This window comes from Scophthalmus maximus, chromosome 10 (assembly GCF_022379125.1).
Source record: "Scophthalmus maximus strain ysfricsl-2021 chromosome 10, ASM2237912v1, whole genome shotgun sequence".
NCBI classification, from domain to species: domain Eukaryota; kingdom Metazoa; phylum Chordata; class Actinopteri; order Pleuronectiformes; family Scophthalmidae; genus Scophthalmus; species Scophthalmus maximus.
The window spans coordinates 7,121,288-7,140,946 of NC_061524.1; the positions used below are offsets into that span (position 1 = coordinate 7,121,288).

Genomic DNA, 19,659 nt, shown 5'->3' on the forward strand with positions numbered 1-19,659 from the left:
ATTGATCCCATCAACAGCACTGTCTGTGTATCCAGCACGTGTTGTTGTCCAAAAACTAATTTTAAAAAGAAAACACATCAGTGCGTCGCACCCGCTCCTTCAATATTTTCAATCTCCAGTACAGTGAGTGATGAATTATCAAGTCATTTGATATACTCAAAGCTGATATAATTAAAAATATAGGACCATGTTTCATCCTTTTCCATGCCTTTACATTCATAATTTATCCTTCACAAGACAAAATTGTGTCCACAATACAATAAAGACTTTTTTTTAAGTAGATAGTCGACACAGGTTCACATAAAATTCACTAAGCGACTGGAGAACAAAAACAGCAAACTGCAGCTTCTTGCCGTGTTAACTCGCCTGTCCTTGACAACTGCAATCGCTGGTGTGTGCGTGCAATGTTTATGGTCCATATTAGCGTGTGTGTGTGTGCGTGTACCAAGACCAAGGACAGGTTGTCAAAGCACTGAGTGGCCTGCAGGCATCTGCCAAGATCTGCTGTGCCAGCACCGAGGAGAACATGTGCCAGCTCAGAGCAGCGCCCCTGCCGCAAATCACATCGCTGACACACTGCCCGCGTGTACATGGGCAGCATTTGAGTCACATTGTTGAAATGACAGTGTTAAACCCAAAGGCGAAAATGATAGTCTTGACTCTAAGTAGTTGATGGACCGAGATGCCAGTGAGGACAGGGGAGTGGAATTGCAATCAATAAGGACTCTGTCTGTCTGTCTGTCTGTCTGTCTGTCTGTCTGTCTGTCTGTCTGTCTGTCTGTCTGTCTGTCTGTCTGTCTGTCTGTCTGTCTGTCGCACACACACACACACACACACACACACACACACACACACACACACACACACACACACACACACACACACACACACACACACACACACACACACACACACACACACACACACACACACACACACACACACACACACACACGAGACGAGCGGGAAGCTGTAATTACAGCTGAGAGACTAAAGGTGAGTCACCACACTGCAGTGGTCGGAGCGGGACCAGCCACACCCAGACATGCCGACTGCAGCAGGCAGCTTGGAGGGCACATGATGTGTGGTCATGCGAACCTCAAACCAAACTGATCAATCGAATCAGAGCCCAGTGGACTGTCAGCCATGAGGTGGGAAAAAAATCAATAAAGGCTAATACACTGGCTGTGTTGAGCGTGGAAACGCTCATGTTCAATCTCTGAAGGAAGAAAATTTCACAAGCTGACTAAGAAAACAAGCTCAGGTGCACCTACTGAACAGAAGCTCATGTCTGAAAGAGACCGTTTTACCCACAAGCCGTCAGGGTACTGAGCCACGGACGCTGCACACACAACATACACATTGCCCCCCCTTGCCCTTCCAACACACACACACACTAGGCCACTATAATAATATCATGTATAAAAAAGAATTCCTGTTTACATTTTTTTATACTGTCTACATTTTTTTATAGTTCTATAGCTTTATTCATATAATTATACTCATTGCTGCCACATAATGCTTATTACTGCCACTGTAATATGTCTACTGTAGTATATGTCCTTTATCTATAAATTGATTGATTTATTTCGTTATTGGGAACATCATCACATCCTGTGACGAAGGGGGCGAAAGTAACTTGCCAACAAGTAATATCCCTCTTCGGGCAAGAGGACAACTGAGAAATATAATATTTATCTTCCTCGAGGTGGGACCTCCACCTCCAATGACTTCAGAGATTATATTAAAAAAGAAGGACCAGAAAACTTTGTGATCCTCAACTACAATTTGAAAAACACGTGTAGGACAGCAATTAAGATACTTCAGCAAATTCTCTGCACGGCTGGGATTTCTTCACTAACACACTCTTCTTGTCAGTCAGCTTTTTTTCTTCCTTTAAATAAGGCTTTACAATGAGGCTTTTCAAACCGCGCATCGTTTGTATAAAAATAGCTGTGACATTTTCACACATGACTCATAGGGCATGGATGGATGCTGCTGCTTTATGACCAACATAAGTGAACTTGCCCCCGGCTGCAGGCTTGGACTGACTGTCGCTGAATGATGGGGAGGAAAGAAACCAGTAGATCAGATTTTAATGCAGCTCAGTAAAGGGAAACAGGTAAATAACTCGATCAACTGCTGTGATCATTCATAGTCTGAATAAAGACTCAGCTGTGACAGGATGGATATAGGCTGAAACGTTGTTGGGGCTGTTAACTAAACACACACACAATACTTGGGTTTACAAGACAGGTGCTCCACAAATGATGATAATCAACTCGAACGACAAACACCGTGGATCATGAAGTGCTATTCAGTTTATTCCTTAAATTGAAGATATATATATCAAAAGCAGCAAGTGTCAAATCATGATGAAAACAGATTCAGTGACAGAGGGAGGTCTTGTACTACAGACTACTGTTGTCAGGTGACACCAGAGGTGGTGACGTCAAAGGCGTCTGATCTCAGTCATAGGTACCCCCAGCGACGTTCAAACTCCCATTCAAAAGTCTGGGAATTTCACACTCATCGACAAACATACACTTCGTTTTTGAGACGTTTAAGTCACGATCCTTCCTGTGGCATTTTCACTACATCAGTTGTGCATTACATAATGACATTAATAAGTTGTGTTTAAATTGATGCAGCTGACTGATTCTGGCATTTATTCAAAAGGCGTGCACATTTTAAGTTTACATCTTAGTGAAATACAGTTATGTTTTAATGTAGTTGTTGCAGGTCGAATTGAGGAGTAGTTGCTAAACTGTCATGAAACATATTAGACGGAACTGTACTTTCGACTCTGTGTAAAGGAAATGTGGAAATGTCCCGTTTTTGAATGGAGCCTGGTTGAGGGCAGCTGCTCTGCATGTGGGCATCGCGCGTCAGACGTGAGGTGTTGGCTGCAGAGATGCTGGCGGGTTTTTCTACGCGCAACATTCATCGGGCAGAGTAAAGTACACCTCTAATTTAACGATGTCTACACGGGACACGTACGTTTTCCGCTCATAAATAATCCAGTCAAGGACATGACATCGATACTGTCAAGTTAGCCACAGCTATCTAATAGGAAACCGGAATTAGCGACTCATGGATTTCAAATAAAAAACAAAAAGGTATGAATTTCGGGAGGGAAATCTTAAAAGCACAAACGTGTATTCAGCGTGAGAATAAACAATATTCAACCTTAATATATATAATGAAAAGGCCATAAAATCATAACGCTGCTTATCATATATATATAGTCAAGTAATCACAGTGTATTCACAGCTTTAAAAAAAATACAACCGATAAAAATAGAAAGGTAAATCATAGTGTGAGCTACACACATCAACAACTCACGTGATTTTTTAAAACAAATGCATAAACACAATTATCAATTGTTATAAACAACACCCGTTGCCGTAGTATCATGCGTTCTCGGCCGTTGTCGAAAATTAACGACTTTATTTTGAAAGTGCTACACGGAAGTTGTTCATTTTTGTCGTTGATTGGCCGACTGTCGCCCAAATATTAATTCGTTTTTTAGGTTTATTTTTCGGACCGGACAAGCAACAACATGTTTGCAATGTACAAAATTATTTTACAAATAATAACAATTTGAATGACCCTCTTCGGTGATTAATAACTGGGCCAATGGGGAGATTGTCAGCGTAGCAACACATGAAAGTGACTCCCATCAGAATAACGTTGCACTGTGTTGCTAGCTTAAGCTAAGTCCTCACCCACCAGGTGCCCACATCCTCTCATCTCTTCCTGCTCACGTCTGACACACACTTGTCTGTTTGTTTGTTTGTTTGTTTGTTTGTTTTTTACCTTTAGCTTCACAGTCAGCACAGTGTTTGTTGTGGTCTTCCCTCAGCAGTTTTGACAGAATGGCCTGATGCTGCTCGTTGAGTTTCTGGGCTTTCTCTCTCTCCGACCGCGTCGTCATCTCGCCAGAGTTTTTTGGGGCAAGTTTTATTCCTGCTCGTGTGACGCACAATTAAAATATTAAACCACAGCAGAATCCTCAGCTTGTTTCACAGAGGGTGGCACATCCCCGTGTCGTCGCCGCCGCCGCCGCACTGGAGCGCCTGTGTTCGGTTAGCTGCAACCTGCTAGCAAGGTAATATGGACCTACGGCGGCAGCATCATCCCTGCTGCCTTCACGACTGTCGGAATTTTTAACGTCGCAAATTAGTCAGAATCAGCTTTAAAAAAAAAAATAATTTAAAAACACATTTGCTTTATTATTTGCTCCTATAATTTAAATTATTCCAGTGGGCTGAGAGGAGATAGGGAAAGTGAATGATTATAGATAAATGCAATTGGAATTTCATGAAAATTATGATTTAGGTTTTAGTTTTTACAAGTATGAAGAATTTATGGACAGATCAGTGTTTTAGTTCAGATCTTAACCTGAAGAAGAAGCTCAATAAGAACCAAGAAGCCTTGTTTGACCACAGAGATGGGAGCACCTCCCTCACAGACAGGTGTGATGGAGGCTCCACCACCTCACACACAGACTTATTGACCGTCTTAACAAGTCAGGAATGTCAGTGCCAAGTCAAATAATCTCTGAATAATCCTGTCAGTTTCAGCAACTTTATGAAAATTGAATGAGGTGTTCAGAAATATGATCACCCCTTAAAATAGCATCAATAATTGATATGAAATGGGTCTGGTTCTACAAAAGGTCAGTGCAACCTCAGTCTGCAGGATAATCTATTTTTTAAACTTCTCTAAGGTAGACCAAGCCGGACAGAAGCAGTATGACGTACTGCCTGACGTAATGCCCTGAATGACATTATGAATGAATGATCAAAGATTAAAAGCAGTGGCAGTCTCATTTTGGTTGCATGGAAATTGTTACTGTATCAGCTTTAATGTTGACACACAGCAGGACCAAAGAGACAGCAGTAAAGTGTTAGACAGTGACATGGCACAGGCAAGGTATTCGTGAAAAGAAAAAAAAAATGTAAGTACATTTCTAACAAGTGGTTATCAGGATCACTGGCAGTAGAATTAATTTTAAAATGTATCATCAAAACACATTTTGACATGAAGTGTTACAAGATCATAATTCAAGTAGTACAAGAAGTTAGAACAATTGCAATAAATTAATATCAAATATATAAGGTACACCACATTGCACGTAATTACATGTGATTGTACCAGATCAACTCAACAAAACATCAGCATAAAAAAATCAGTTTTAGGTTAATGGAGCAGTTGTTAGCTTAGAAAAGTGTCAAATCTTAAATGATGAAGTTGAATAAGAAACTGTTAGACATACGGGTTTACTTCACCTTTAAAGCAGACAATTTCAACATACACACCATGATCCAAAACTAAAGCAGCATCACCACGTCATAATGAGCGAAACACAGTGACAGCAACATGAATGAAATTCATTTCACAGACATATAGATCCTTTACCTCTTAATGGTCTTCACCTTCACATACGGTATGCCATCACGAGACAAAGGAATGAAGTGGTCTTATCTCTAGTTTCTCCCTATGAATAACAATACATCAAATAAACACATTAAAAAAAATTAAATTACTTGAACTGAATTTTCACATTAATCCCTATCACCACTAGAGGACAGCATAGGTCAAGTCATGTATCTTAAATGGAGTCTTGTATCCCTTGGTCCAGTTATTTTGGAGCAGTATCGACTGTACACAAAAATAATCCACCATAAAGGATGGATTTTTGGATTGTGATGTGACAGAGCATAGGTTGCACTGAACTATCCCCTCAAGTCTTACAAAGAATTAAAATACAGGTATTAGCAATCTTCATGTAATTTGCAGTTCCAATGGAGGTCATATGGTGTGATCCTTAGACACTGAGAAAAATTCTTATAAAATCACAGAATGGATTCACAAAATAATGACGTTATCTTTCATTTTGGTCCAGTATGTGTGCAAACATTGGATGCTTTCAGTTTTGAGTGAACTTAAATTACTACACAGATAAGTCAAATACGTGTTCTTGAATAAAACGAAGACTGGAGTGTTTTCATGATGTCAATCAAGGGTGTTTACAGTCGTAATTCTGGCCATGACTCTGTCTTTAACAGTATCCCATGACATCATCAAGACGCCTTCAAATCGAAGGCTGCAGGGACGACGTACTTTTTTTTAGGGCAGACTGGAAGTTAGCATCACCCTGGTTTCCCTCTACAAAAAGCCAATAGGATTTTTTCATAGGAAGAAAAAATTGATGTGAAAATGTTAACTGATCTTATTTCAGGCCTGTAACCAAAAACTAATTAAATAAAAACCCCATCATCTTTAGGAGAAAGTAAGCAGATGTAAAAAACATGCTAACACAGAGCCGCGGCACTTAAATTCACCCTCTGGCGGCCATGTTAGCGGTCTTAAAAAATTGGGGCAAGAATGGTATTTAAGTATTTACTACTCTTCTGTTTCAACAGGATTGAACAAATTTTGTTAATTCATAATCTGGTTTTGACAGCGAGCTGTTTTTTTTCCCACCAAAAAATAAATCTAACTATCCTGCTAATTCAAGTATCAAGTTAGCTAATCATGTATTAGTCTAAAAACCTCATGAGCAAAATTAGCTAAACTACCTAACTCGCAGCTGCATGTTAACACTTCTTTATCTGGCTAAATAGCAAACAAAACTCAAAACAAACAGCCTCCTCGGTGCGTACATGCAAACTGACCGAAGCCATTATCGGGACCCAGACCCCAGGAGCAAAATTGGAAAAGAAGGCCGCTCTCATTACAAAATTAGCTAAACATCCTTATAAAATGCTGATATGAATTGGGAAATGAAGTTTGGTAATGTTCGTCCATCGTCATCATACTGAGCAAACTGGGTCATAGGGACCCTGCAGTCAACATGTTGCTGTCCAAATGTTTGACATGTTTGACAAGTCAATGTTTGCTGATGGTCGGCAAACAGAAGTTTGCAAGGCTTCTCTCTAGATTATGACAATTAGTTAACCTGGGAAAAAGAGTTCCCTATTTCATACTAAAACGAAGGACAAAGATGTTCTATACAAACTTATGGCTATGAGCATCTCACACAGTGCATGAGACAGAATGAACTATGACATTTATGGGAGATATTTTACACTGTGTGTTTCCATCACTGTTTGACGTCAAATGTTTGATAAAGATTAAAAAATTGAAAATAGAAAATTGAATTACTGAGGAAAATTATCGATTTTCAGATGCCAATTTGCATTCAAATACTTGGATGAAAACTAAACTCTTGAGACAATAACAAAAGTGATCAAATTCCAAATTAGCAGCAGCAAGTAAACCGAGGCCTGTCAATACTGTTACTATGGCACTTTTCCCCTAACAAGTGAAACCATCAGCGACCTTGTTTTGTTTGTCGTTGCTTTTTTCAATGGACACCGAGTCAGAATTGTGTCCCATCAGCAGCAATGTCAGCATTGTTAAAAGGTCACAGGAGATGAAAAAAGAAGTCTTGCTGTGTTCACAAGACAGACTCGATAGCTTCCGGCAGGCCCTCTGCGCCTTTGACTTGGTGCATGACTAGTGGCGAGGTCTCCCCCTCTGCCTGGGCGTTGGCCACTGCCTCCACCCGGACCTCCGCCAGCTCCCCGTCCTGCTGCTGCTGCTGCTGCTGCTGCTTCTTCATCTCCATCTGGTTGATGTGGTGGAGGATTCCGGCACCCAGAGCATCGCCCTCCACGTTCACCACAGTGGTGGTGCGATCCCTGTATACAAAGTGGTCATAACAGAAAGTGTCAGGCGTGCACAGGTCAGTCTTCTTCATATCAAACAGCTCAGATTATATTAAACGGTTAAAAGCGGTTATGTCGTGTAGAATCCCTGACGTTAAGATTTTTAATGCTTTGGAGTAAATGTCTTCTACCAGAGTTCATCTTTATTATCTATAAGCTACTCCAATTCACTGCCCTATTATTCTCTATGCTAAATGTACACTATTTCCTCAAGAAAAACTAGAAGAAATGCCTAAAAGGAGCAAAGAGCCTTCCCTATCAAGCAAGCAAATGCATGGAGGGGCCACATCACCTTTGAACTCCTTCAGTTCAAGATCGAGTTACTTATCTTCAAATCTTCTGTTTTTGTTGCAGAAACATGAGAACTAGTTGAGGCCCTGGAGTGAGTTTTGAAAGCCATACTTTTGTACCGCCTTTGACCTATCTCATGGAGCAGGAATTATTTTTCAAATGTAAAACACTTATTTTGTGTTTATATTTTTTGTTTTATATATATTTTACTTATATTGCAGCGTGTTTATTTGCTTTGTCATTACAAAACAGTGGAGCTGAGGGGTATTTTTTTCACACCGTGTACCCTTGCTTCCTGCCTACTGACCTGCCTTTTGGGAAACTCTGAATTACTTTTTCTTACTGTAATGTTGGCAAGGTGTGCGTGTATGTGATTAGAGGTAGCTTTGTGCGTTTTCTAATGTGAGAGTCACTCGGGTTCGCAGGCTGTACTCACACAATCCAGTCAACAGCCAGCATGAGGGACAGGTCATTGGTTGGCAGGCCAATGGCCTCCAGGATTATGGCGATGGTGATGATGCCGCCCGCTGGGATGCCTGCTGCGCCAACACTGGAGGCCGTGGCTGTCACCCTAGAAATATTAATACATCATTTCATGAATGAGAAAAATGCACTGTTCTGTTTTCATCTCTGAAAAGTTCAGCTGACCAAAAGGAAACTCACAGGATGGTGAAGATCTGTCCGGCATTCAGCTCAAAATTGTTGAGCTGAGCAATGAAGACGGCAGCAATGCACTGAAAAATGGCTGCCCCATCCATGTTAACTGTGGCTCCAATGGGTAGGATGAAGCGGCTAATGCGTTTGTCCACACCATTATTTTCCTCAACACACTTGATCATAGAGGGAAGAGTTGCTGAACTGGTGATTGACAGGGAGAGATACAATACAGTAGTGAATTTATTGCATTTTTGTCAGCCTTTCAAGTGAATGTAATGCCAAACATTTTTTTTACATTCAAGTTCAAACAAAGACCTGGAACCTCCGCATCCCTGCAAATGCCTCCGCTGCCCAGTGACCTAGAGCTTCCACTTCTGAGCAGCAAAACCTCAGGTATCATTTCTACAATATTATCTCTTTGCGTATGAGGTAATGCGACTCTACGTTCACCATTAACAAAGGTTTACTGTCTGTAGGATAGCTATGACGCCAGCATCTCTGTTTCTCAAGGTTAGATATTCTCTCTTGGTGGGACATTGGTAACTGGGATCTACAATGTAAGTCACACAGTGTGAAATTGGCCTCTATCTGACGGTTAACTCACATATGTTTCTATATATGAAATTAAAATTGCTTTTTACCTATCAATACAGTTCATATGGATCCCTGTGATGTGACAGTATACCTGGAGCAGGTGGCAAAGGCAGTGGTGAAGGGGGTGATGAGGCCTGACAGGAAACTGAACGGGTTCTTGCGTGTGAAGCCGAAGTAGATGAGAGGCAGGACGATGCCTCCGTGGATGATGTGGCCCAGGATCGAAGCAAAGATGTATTTTCCCAGACTAGTGACCAGAAGAACCACATCTTCCATCTCAACAATCTTACTGCCCACCAGGAACATGATGCCAAAAGGGATATACCTGAGAGAAACAACAAAATGTAGAAGGAGAAAAAGATTGTTTGATTGACATTTACGACATATTGAGTATTATCAAAAACCAGATATCAATGCACCTGTAAAATCCCATATGCATCCAGCTCTACTCACCACATGATCCAGGACACCAGCACCATGGTAGCCTCGTTGAAAGCATTGAAGAAGCGAATGAGTTCCTCCCCCTCATCCCCCAGCTTTTTCAGGGCCACACCAAACACCATGGCGAATAAAACCAGACCCAGGATGTTCATGCCGTCAATTTCTGTACCAATAGGAACCTAAGACACACAGCGGAGACTTGAATGGTGGACCAACTCCACATGAGCATGAACATTTTATATACAACTTTAAAACAAGACACATTGAAGAAGTTTTCTTAGCTTAGCACCTCATGTGCTGCATTTCATTATGGAGATGTTGGACAATAGCACCAATATATACTGCACCTCTTGCTACAGAGTGTGCGTGCTTGGGTGCCCAGGTCCGACGGCAGATGAAGGATTCAGTGAACTGGATGATGGTTAACGAAAAAGGACAAGGACAAATCCTGAGCTCAATCCTCTCCTATTGTCCTGAGTTCTCCCACAGCTCCACCAGCTTCATCCCCTGGCACCCGGGGGGTACTGTCCACCATGACCCATGACAGACAAATACCATGGACAGATGCCAAGATCAGATCTCCCCCCGATTGTCTCCCTAACTGGGCGAATGGGGGTAAACCATGGCCACTGAGGAAAAAGCTATAGGATATAACTGATGAGTGCTCAATGTGCAAATTTAGTCAAATCTGAGTTATTTAAGTGGTGCTGCTAAAAGCCCAAAATCTAAAAAGTCTTTTACGCTGACATGTTTTTTTGTTCAACACACACAACATCCAACTGTTAAATCAACAAGCTCACCATAAACTTCTCTGTGACCCAACATGGACTGTGATGAACATCCATAGTCTCCATAGAAGGGTAGTAAAACTAACTTGAGTTTGCAATTGCTGGTTTCAGAAAGATGCGAAACCTGTCGGATTAACAACACTGAGGAATTTGCCCCCGTTTCAGAATTTGGGTTCCTCAAGGGTCAATTCAGGGTCTGTTAATTTCTCATTTATATGCTTCCCTTATCAGTTAACAAAACGTAAAGTCATTGTTATGCTGACGACACACAGTTATATTCTGAAAGAGTCCACAAATACTAGTAGCCTGACTCAAAGTACCGATGCCCTTTCTGATTTAAACTGTTGGACTCTATCACAATATATTAAGCCAGTTCCAAGAGATCTGGGGGCCCTTTTTGATCCTGGCCTTTGTTTTGAGGACAAGGTAAAGAGGGTTGTTCAGTCCTACTTTTTTCCAGCTGTGACCATTCATACCTTTTGATAGAGGGTGGTCCCATTGGTGTCGTTTCCCACAGCAACCATCTTGTAGTCGGTGGCATACTGAAAAATGAAGGACAGGAAAACTTGTTGTAGTAATTTCGTTTGATGCTGTTCATTCGTGCATTTTTGTTTAGGTCATTCTAGTGCTGAAATGTGCAGCTCCAGTGTCAAAATATAAATTATTGAAAATGTCTGTGCTGTATCCTGACACATCCCCATTGAAACAAATACCAATAATCTTAAACTCTTAAACCTCCTCTTAAAAGCAGTAGTAGTAGTTTGTTATTTAAAGACAATATGATATGTTTTCTCTCTCTGAGAGAAAGTGGACAAAATTAGTACTCTTTTAAAGTCAACCATTTAATCAGAGCGACTCTTACATTTTGTTAGTCTCAAGTCAACAGTTTTTTTCTGATGATTAAGAACATTTTGTACAATATACAATTCTGATATTATACAGGCATTCTACTTATGTGAGCGGTTTTTCAGATATTTCTAAGCAGGAAAAATAAAACAGCTTTTATGTTGTGGGCCAGATTTTCAGACACTCAACTGGACACACCAGCCCTGCAACGATTCTGTCTCTCCCTCTCTGGTATTATTTAAACAGCCCTATAGGATAAAGGTTCCCTACATCTATACAGACCTATACAGACTTTAAATGAAGCTGCAGTCTCTTGATATTGAAATATTCTTGGACATGCAGAAGCATGTAGCACAATCGACAGTCAGAAAACTGAGAAGACGGCCTTCCCCAGAATCTAAATCTTACACTTCATTCGTTTAAAAAGTCTTTTTTAAAAATGCAACGGCTCGTCCTGTGTAAATCTCCCCTCTGCTCTGCAGTCTTGGTTTAATCCACACTTGGAACAATTCCACAGGGGCTCTACCACTGTACAGGCTGGGTGGATGAGTGGGTGGGTTGAATATAGAACTCAATGACCCGACTGCATTTTGAAAGTCCATTTAGTCCCCCTGTGAGAAGTCACTACCTTGCTTGTGGGTTTATTATTCACTGGCCTGGCCTTAGGCAAGTATAGACCATTGGTTAAATGGTCTAAACTTGGTCACAAGTGTGTGTGTGTGTGTGTGTGTGTGTGTCTAATAAGTGTGTGTGCGTGCACAAGTATATAGCTATCTTTTGTGTGTGTGCATAGCCATTCTGTATCTCCACATCCCCAAATATTGAACTTTCCTGTTTCCTATTTTAGCCCAAGCAGACAGGATCATAATTCTAGGAAGAGGAGTGGGCCATGTTCAAAAGCAGCGAGGCGAGGTGGGTTGCTAGGCTGGTGGGAATGGAATGGTCTCGCCATGGTAACGGCTGGTAAAGGACAAGGAAAAGAGGCATTTGGGCGAGCAGCGGAGAGCAGCCGGTGTCTATTCTGAACGGCTCCTCATTAAGAGGCTCTCAGCGCCGCAGCCAGTAAATGAACATGGAGTGGCATCTGCGTGGCTGGTGAAATAAATTCTGATGAACAATCCATACAGGTGGTCAGGGGGAAAAACAGAAAGAAAGTAGCAGTAAAAAAAAAAAAAAAGGAGGAAGTGATAAAACAAGTGCGGTGTGGTGAAAAGTGAGGTTCCGGCACTCACCGAACGGAAAGCAGCAGCCACCAGGTTTGATGGGAATAAATTTCTGATGAAGGAAGAGAGAGACAAGTTAGAAACATGGTTAGATAAGCAGTTGTTTGACTTCATGTATTTGTATTCAGACTTTTTGGTCCCAGATTTTGCCAGGTTTCTCTACAGAGAGGCTGCCTCCAGCTGTGTTCCAATTTTAAACTGCATGCTCCTTCTACATAGGCTTAGGGTCACAGAATAAAGTTTACTGGAAAAAAAGGTAACCCTTGATTTTCAACGTGTTGTCGATGCTCTCAGGTGGAAGAAATTAACAAAAAATATATAAAAATATATATCTTTAGGAAAAACTGTTAGCGATGTCTTTAAGTGACAGTTTGTTTCACGTCAAGTCATTTATACAAAACAGTATAATTTGTTCATATTTGAATGTAAAATAATTTAATTTACAGCTTGTGGCTCCACAGACAAGAAATAACAAAAAATGGGACAATGTGAGGGTGTGTGGCAAGATAATTAATTTCATCCTGCATAAGCAATGTCTTTCTTAAATTAACATAATTTACGCAATTTCAGAACTTTGACTCATGGAGGTTAAGGACATGGGCACATGTGGTGTAAGCGTAACTAACTACCACAGATGTTTAATACAGTATCAGCACTCTGTAATGAATGATAGACCCTGTTCTTATATTGTCGAGTGATGAAAACTGAAAACAGGGTTTGAAGCAAGAGCCACAGTCAGCATCCTTTCACACTGGGGTAAAGCAAAGGTCTGGATTAACATAGAAGGGTTTCATGGGTGAAACATTCACCTGGACCACCTTCCCTGTGTTCACGGTTGAATTCGGCTGTTTGTAGATGCCACAGGGTCAATCATTCAAGAGTCAGCATGCTTCAGCTTTATGGTTCTGTCTCGAGTTAATAAATCCTTGCTTGTTTTTCTACCTGTCCCTTTTTAAAATAACAAACAACCTGTCTGACCTTTAGACATTACCACGAAGGACATGGCTGCCCCCACCTCACACGTTTCACAATTTAGGAATCCCCAAGATCCACAAAGAAGGGAGCCCGCCCAGGCCAATCATCAGCAGCATTACCTCTGTTACCTTCAACAATGTGAAACATGTAGCCACCATCTTAACCCCTTTGGTGGGGAACACCCCCGCACCATGTCCAAAACTCCATGGATTTTGAGCCAGACAAAACCACGGTACTCTATGATGTGACTTCTCTGTTCGCCTGCATCCCAACCATGGAGACAGTGGAAACAGTACGACGAGCACCGATGGGTTAAATACCTGGGTTTCACCACAATACAGTTAGAAGTGAAAGAGCCTTTTGGATGACAGGTGAAACGTCGTCAAGAATCCCAACAAAGTCCAGTTGCTCCTAATTCGACACCCTTGGGGATTGTGTTGTTTGGCTGCGTCCATTGCTTCTGTTCTGGGTGTTCGCACATGACTTCTGTTCTTAAGATTTGACCATAACATCTGGCAAACAAGGTTAACAGCGGACATGGCTCCACATTAAACAGTACAAGTCAGACTTCAGACAAATGCAAATACCTGTTAGTATAAAACAGTGCTGAACCTACTCTAGAAGCACAGACAGTCTGGTTTGGTACGTCGTGCCTTTCGTCACAACTATAAATCCATTATAAAAACGTGTGGGGTCTTACTGTGTTGTACAAAGAATCACACTTGACTCACCACAGCCAATCAATTCGGTTCATAGCCCTTTGACTGGCGTCAACTCTGCCCTCAGTCAGAGCCAAATGCTACTTCAGACCAAGTTCTTAAATGCCTTAGCTCCACTGGCCACACCGGCAGGTAGACATGTTATCTTCACTTAGTCATCTCTTTTCTTTTCCTACTGATTTTATATCAAAGTCTGGTTGCCACAGAAAAACAGAGCAAAGGCCTCCTGAGCTCTTCTTCCCTCCATGAAGGCGTCAGTCACATGATCGGGGTGAGGATCTGGATTAACCCAAGAAACCAGAGCCGAAGAGCGGGCATGTTTTTCCCACCGAGGCTCCGCACAAGAGCCCCACTGCCTCCTCTCATGTGGTCTGATTTCCAAAGCTCTATTACATAACAACTTGAATTGTAATTGAAAGTAATTGGAGCCAAACATCAAGAACAATCGTTTAAATTTCCAGACAGCCGAAGAGGGTTTTCACTAAAAGTTGCTCAGTTAACAGCTGGTGAACCACAAGCCAGAGGTCCTGAACGCACAAATCACCGGGAAGCCTGTCGATACACAGGAAGACAAACAAAGGGGATGAGACGGGGGCGAGGTCAAAAACCTGTAAGGGTAAAATAAACATGGAAGGCTAAACAAACGTCTGGTCTGCTCATCACAGAGGAACTGACACGTACTGGCACAGAGATTAAACACACTGGGAGAGGGGACAGGGTGAGTGGGTGCAACGAAATTAGTCAACCCACAATAACTGAAAGAGAACAAACTGCACTAGTTTAAGTGCAAGTATATAAATAAAAAGCTATAAGACACAAATAATACAAAACAAGCTGAATTATTGCACTTGGGGTAATGCACATGCGGGAGTTAAGAAAGCAGAAAATATGAATATATTTACATTAATTAATTGTGTGTGTAGATTGTCAAACACTGACAAGGACCTGACAAACAGTATTGCCGGAAGTGTATTTCTATAGCACTTATTTAAACAAGGTTACAAAGTGCTTTACAACTTTTGTAAAAGGAACAAAAGAGCACGGAGCAAAACAAAGACAAAAGAAGAAATAGAGAGATAACAAAAGAGAAAAACAACAGTTCAACCCAACTCAGGCATTAAAAGTCTTTCGTATAGAAATATGGTTTAAGCAATGATTTAAAAAACTGGTAGACTGCTGGTGAAGTCTAATCTCCTCAGGCAAGGAATTTCAGGGCTCGGTCACCCTTAGTTACCAGCCTTGACTGAGGAACTACAAGTGTTGGTTAAGATTAGATTAGATATTGCTTTATTCGTCCCACAATGGGGAAAAAGATCACATAGGTTACGACTTGGAGCATAGGAAGTTAGTGACTCCATGATATATCTAGGGGCCAGGGGGCCAGACCACGCTGAGCTTTAAAGGTTATTTAAAGAATCTTCAAATGCATCCTAAATGTAACTGTCAGCCAGTGAAGGGAGCAAATAATTGGGATATATATAGACATATATATATATATATAAATAACATATATATATAATTGGGGCCCTGTGCGCTTGGTGTTGGTTAAAATGCGAGCAGCAGCATTCTGTACTATAAGTCGAGCTACTGAGGATTTACTGATTCATATTAATAGTGCACTCTCGTGTGCACGGGCGTAGCACTGGGGGAGGGGGGTGGGGGGCGGCACTCTACCCAGGGTCCAAATAGTGTAATTAGTGTTTCCTAAGTAATTCGTGTCATAACATAAATTACAAAATTGTTACATTGGTTGAGAGACTACACTATGTATTTAAAAAAAATAGTGGAGGGTCTCTGAGAGCCCTCTCACCCCTTTCGAAAGGCGCAAAATGGTTTAGCCGCCCATCACGACTCGGCATGAGATTTTGTCAGCTAACCTACTGACCGGTGACTTTGTCATGTGTTCCCTCAAGAAAGTAAAGTCTGGAAAACACACACACAGTTGTCATAACAGAATCGGCATCATAGTTGGGGCCTGCTTATGCGTAGGGCCCAGAATGTGGTGCTACACCCCTGCTCGTACGGCTCCGGAGTAGAAGCAGTTACAGACCTGAACTATGTGGACTCAATCATCTGTCAAACCTGCTGGTGCTACAGAATGGGACCTCAGAAATGTACTCGCAGCCATCTCCAGTTCCATAGTCCCACTTGGCAAGTTTTACAATGAATCTTTCACAACATCTGCGGTCTCTGCACGCGTCTAGAGACCAGAAAAAAAACATATGATCCTGTTTTAAACACATTCTGAGCTGTCAGCTTCAGAGGAATCTGTAGCAAAAGAAGAGTAGATGAGATGCTAAGCAAGAATTTGTTTTCATATTCTGTACTAGTCTCATCCTCCCTTAAATATACTGGAGCGAGTGGTCACGAGGACAAACTCAGCAGTGTATCACTGAGAAATAAAAGCCGACTGTCCACCTGCTATGGAGATAAGGGGAGAATTGCAACAGTTTGGGAGCAGCAGACGGTGCTGCCGGTAGTTTACCCCTCCACCTCTTCGCCCTTTCCCGTATCGAACACGGCCGTATGCATTTGACTTGTCAGCTTTGTGTTTATGGATCGAAGGATCGAAGACATTCACCCTCCTGTGATCTAGAACAAACCACTCCTAAGCTCAGAGGATCTCATCGTATATAATAGGCGGTGAATCCTCAGTTAGACTCATTCAAGACTTCTCTGAGCCCCCCTTCCTTCTGATTGTACCTAAAAGGTGATGACCTTGTATTTGGCATGCTGGACTGCATCTCGATACATACGCTGAACTCTACGACTGCTTCCGCCTCCATCTATCGTCTGCACTCTCACCTGAACACAACTCCAGTGTCCTGACCCGACACCCAGGAGCGACCGTTGCCGCACCTTTTGATCCACAACACACACACACACAGTTTCAAAATGTTTCAACGTGTGTGTTGTGGTTCCAAAGGTGCGGCAACGGTCGCTCCAGGGTGTCGGAGCGATTACAAGCGATGACGGATAAACAAGTTGGCAAAGCCCCGTGCTAACCTTAACCCCTCAAAATACACTCCACTCCTTCAGCAGCTGTCAGCTTTCCCTCGACGGTGGGAACTTATTATTAGGAGAGCTCCCGCGTGCGTCACCGAAGGCCATGCAGCAAAAATATTCTGGTATCTTGTGGGCTGAAGCTGCCATAAGGCTGTTATCTACATTTTTCCACATTCAAAAGTTTCAAAAAACAGTTCACAAGACCTTGGTTGGAACGCCTCTGCGAAAGTCCAACATGCAACCTCACCTTCATTCCCCCCTTTCCCGCTCAAAGGACAAAGCAAGAGGGACAGCATGACAAAGTGGCACAGCGTCAACGCAAAAAAACAACGTTCTTACTTGCAAGGCATATATTCAAAGTCCAACTTAAGTAAAAGTACAAAAGTTTAGCTCATTTATCACCGCGAGTATTCAAAGTGACCCGTGTTTCATATTGTTATAGAGAACATTTGATGTTTGAATAGTCAAATAGGAGTCTTACATCAGGAAAAGTTCAGCAGCTGTCAAATAAATGTGGTGGCGTATAAAATGACGCGACACGGAAATAATACAAGCGCTTCAAAAACTGCACAGCACTCAAGTTAAATACTCTGGAGGTACTGTAAGGAGGTGAAAGATGGAGTTGTCGCTATTCATTCAGCATGTACCAAAATGATTTGTGCCAACTTGTGCAAAGTTTTTTAAGGGATTAGGAGCAAGGGAGCTGTGTAATTATCTATAAAGACTGATAACACACCACCACCACCACCACCACCACCAGTGGTGTAAGATAAACCAAAGGGTTAGGTGGTTTCTTTTGGGATATCAACTCATACAGGAACATGCACACCGGAGTCTGAGGATCGCTCCAAGCGTCGGGCCACTCTGTGCCTGCAGCTGTCACTGTGCCACAACTACATCTTCATAACTACTGCAGCATCGCAGCAACCTCATCCCTTATCTCTGTCGTCTCGGCCGCCACGGTACCTGGCCAGGTCCAGAAAGGAGTCGGCGGTCTCCTTGTCGCTGGTGACGCTCTCCAGCCCCAGGCTGTTGCTGTTCAGCCCCCCCGCGCCCACGCCGGGCTTGATGATGAACGCCAGCGTCACGCCGATGCCCGACGCGATCAGCGTGGTCACCAGAAAGTAGGCGACCGCGATGCCGCCCAGTTTGCCCAGCGAGCGCGTGTCCAGGCTGGCGGCGCCGGAGACGAGGCTGCAGACGACCAGCGGCAGGATGATCATCTTCAGCATCCGGAGGAGCATCTCGCCGGGGAAGGCGAAGTAAGTCATCTGCGCCTTGGTCAGGTTCATGTTGCGCACCGCCATGCCGAGCCCGACGCCCACCAGCACGCCGGACACCGTCATGATCACCAGCAGGTTCTTGCTCAGACACGCCGCCGCCTTCTGCGCGAAGCTGCCCGACGCGCTCTTCCCCGCGATCTGCTCGGTGGAGGCCGAGCGGGGCACCGCGTGCCCGTTGATCTCGCTGCCTTTCTCCATCGTTTCACTGTGGCCCTTTGGAGCAGCGTGCGCGCGGGGTCGGGTCGAGGTCGGGATCGGGGTCGGGTCGGGGTCGGGATCGGGGGTCGGGTCGGGGGTCGGAAGCTGAGTCCGTCCACAGTCAGCGCGGGATGGAGTCAACCAGACGTCTGCGCGCACTCACCTCTCCTGCGCGAAGGCTGCTCCGGACTGGGAGGCTGAGCGCAGCGCAGGAGCAGGGAGCCAATGGGAGGCGGAGCCGGCGGAACATGCGCACAGTTTCCTCCACTTTCAGAGAGAACAAATGATGCAAGAGCAGGGGGGGATTGCCCGAGGCTGCCCGGGCAATGTGGCACAGTTCCCTCTGCTGAATTCAAAAAGCGATAAAGGACTGTAAAATCCAAAATAGCACATCACCGTTTTAAATACATTAAATTACCCGTAATCAAGAATCAGTATACAACTTTTAATTTTACTGTCATAATATGTAGAAAACACCTAATTTTACTGTGAAAATAAATAATTATTGTCAAATAAACAGAAAAATAGCATTAAGTCAAAAACATGTATTTACCCTAAAATGAACTGTACTATTCTGTCTAAGTTACAAATTACGCTGTTTACATTTAAATATACGGTTTTAAAAAACCCATTTCTTAATGTTCTTTGTATTTCATTGTAGGCTGGCCTACTTGTAAATTGATGAAACACATTTTCTTTTAGACAAAAGAACAAAACAAATGACACTTTAAAAAGTAAAGATTTGTGTTTGTACACCTGACGTGACAGCGGCCCCGCGGGAAACTGTTCCCGAGGAGTCCGGAAAGACAAGAGTTGGAGAGATATTGACGGATTCGGACTTTTCGGTTCAATAACTTACAAACGAAACGTGCTATAAACACAAGCGTAGCCTCTTTCCA

At 42.8% G+C, this 19,659-nt stretch overlaps 2 protein-coding genes and 1 long non-coding RNA gene across 17 annotated transcripts in view; 1 reads left to right on the forward strand and 2 right to left on the reverse strand.

The window, feature by feature from the left end:
* smap1 (small ArfGAP 1) overlaps positions 1 to 4,149 on the reverse strand; it is a 69,631-nt gene extending 65,482 nt beyond the window's left edge. For 6 of the 15 annotated variants that reach the window (XM_047334736.1, XM_047334734.1, XM_047334730.1 and 3 more), the window contains exon 1: positions 3,820 to 4,145. In XM_047334736.1, coding sequence (XP_047190692.1) covers positions 3,820 to 3,937 — 118 coding nt within the window. In that variant the 5' untranslated portion in view covers positions 3,938 to 4,145. Of the gene's footprint in view, positions 1 to 3,819 lie in introns of all 15 variants that reach the window. The other 9 variants (XM_047334733.1, XM_047334742.1, XM_047334741.1 and 6 more) reach the window with 5 other exon arrangements.
* A 685-nt stretch (positions 4,150 to 4,834) lies between these two features.
* On the reverse strand, positions 4,835 to 18,951 carry slc1a4 (solute carrier family 1 member 4). The gene is made up of 8 exons (XM_035605207.2): positions 18,246 to 18,951; positions 12,589 to 12,631; positions 10,987 to 11,052; positions 9,735 to 9,901; positions 9,373 to 9,606; positions 8,694 to 8,888; positions 8,467 to 8,601; positions 4,835 to 7,712 (listed from the first exon to the last, which is right to left on the reverse strand). The coding sequence occupies exons 1-8, from the start codon at positions 18,758 to 18,760 to the stop codon at positions 7,469 to 7,471; spliced, it is 1,599 nt and encodes a 532-aa protein (XP_035461100.2). The 5' UTR covers positions 18,761 to 18,951; the 3' UTR covers positions 4,835 to 7,468.
* Positions 8,788 to 9,478, forward strand: LOC118283349. The gene is made up of 3 exons (XR_004784506.1): positions 8,788 to 9,080; positions 9,198 to 9,244; positions 9,341 to 9,478. It is a non-coding gene; the product is annotated as an uncharacterized LOC118283349 (long non-coding RNA).
* Positions 18,952 to 19,659: the final 708 nt, after the last annotated feature.

What these genes read in the sequence shown, in the direction of transcription:
- slc1a4 (XM_035605207.2), bottom strand. Translation starts at nt 18,760, where the DNA reads ATGGAGAAAGGCAGCGAGATCAACGGGCACGCGGTGCCCCGCTCGGCC. An exon ending in CTGGTGTCCTGGATCATGTG is followed by an intron (nt 9,607 to 9,734) that starts GTGAGTAGAGCT and finishes TGTTTCTCTCAG; the next exon opens with GTATATCCCTTTTGGCATCA. An exon ending in GGACAGATCTTCACCATCCT is followed by an intron (nt 8,602 to 8,693) that starts GTGAGTTTCCTT and finishes TAATATTTCTAG; the next exon opens with GGTGACAGCCACGGCCTCCA.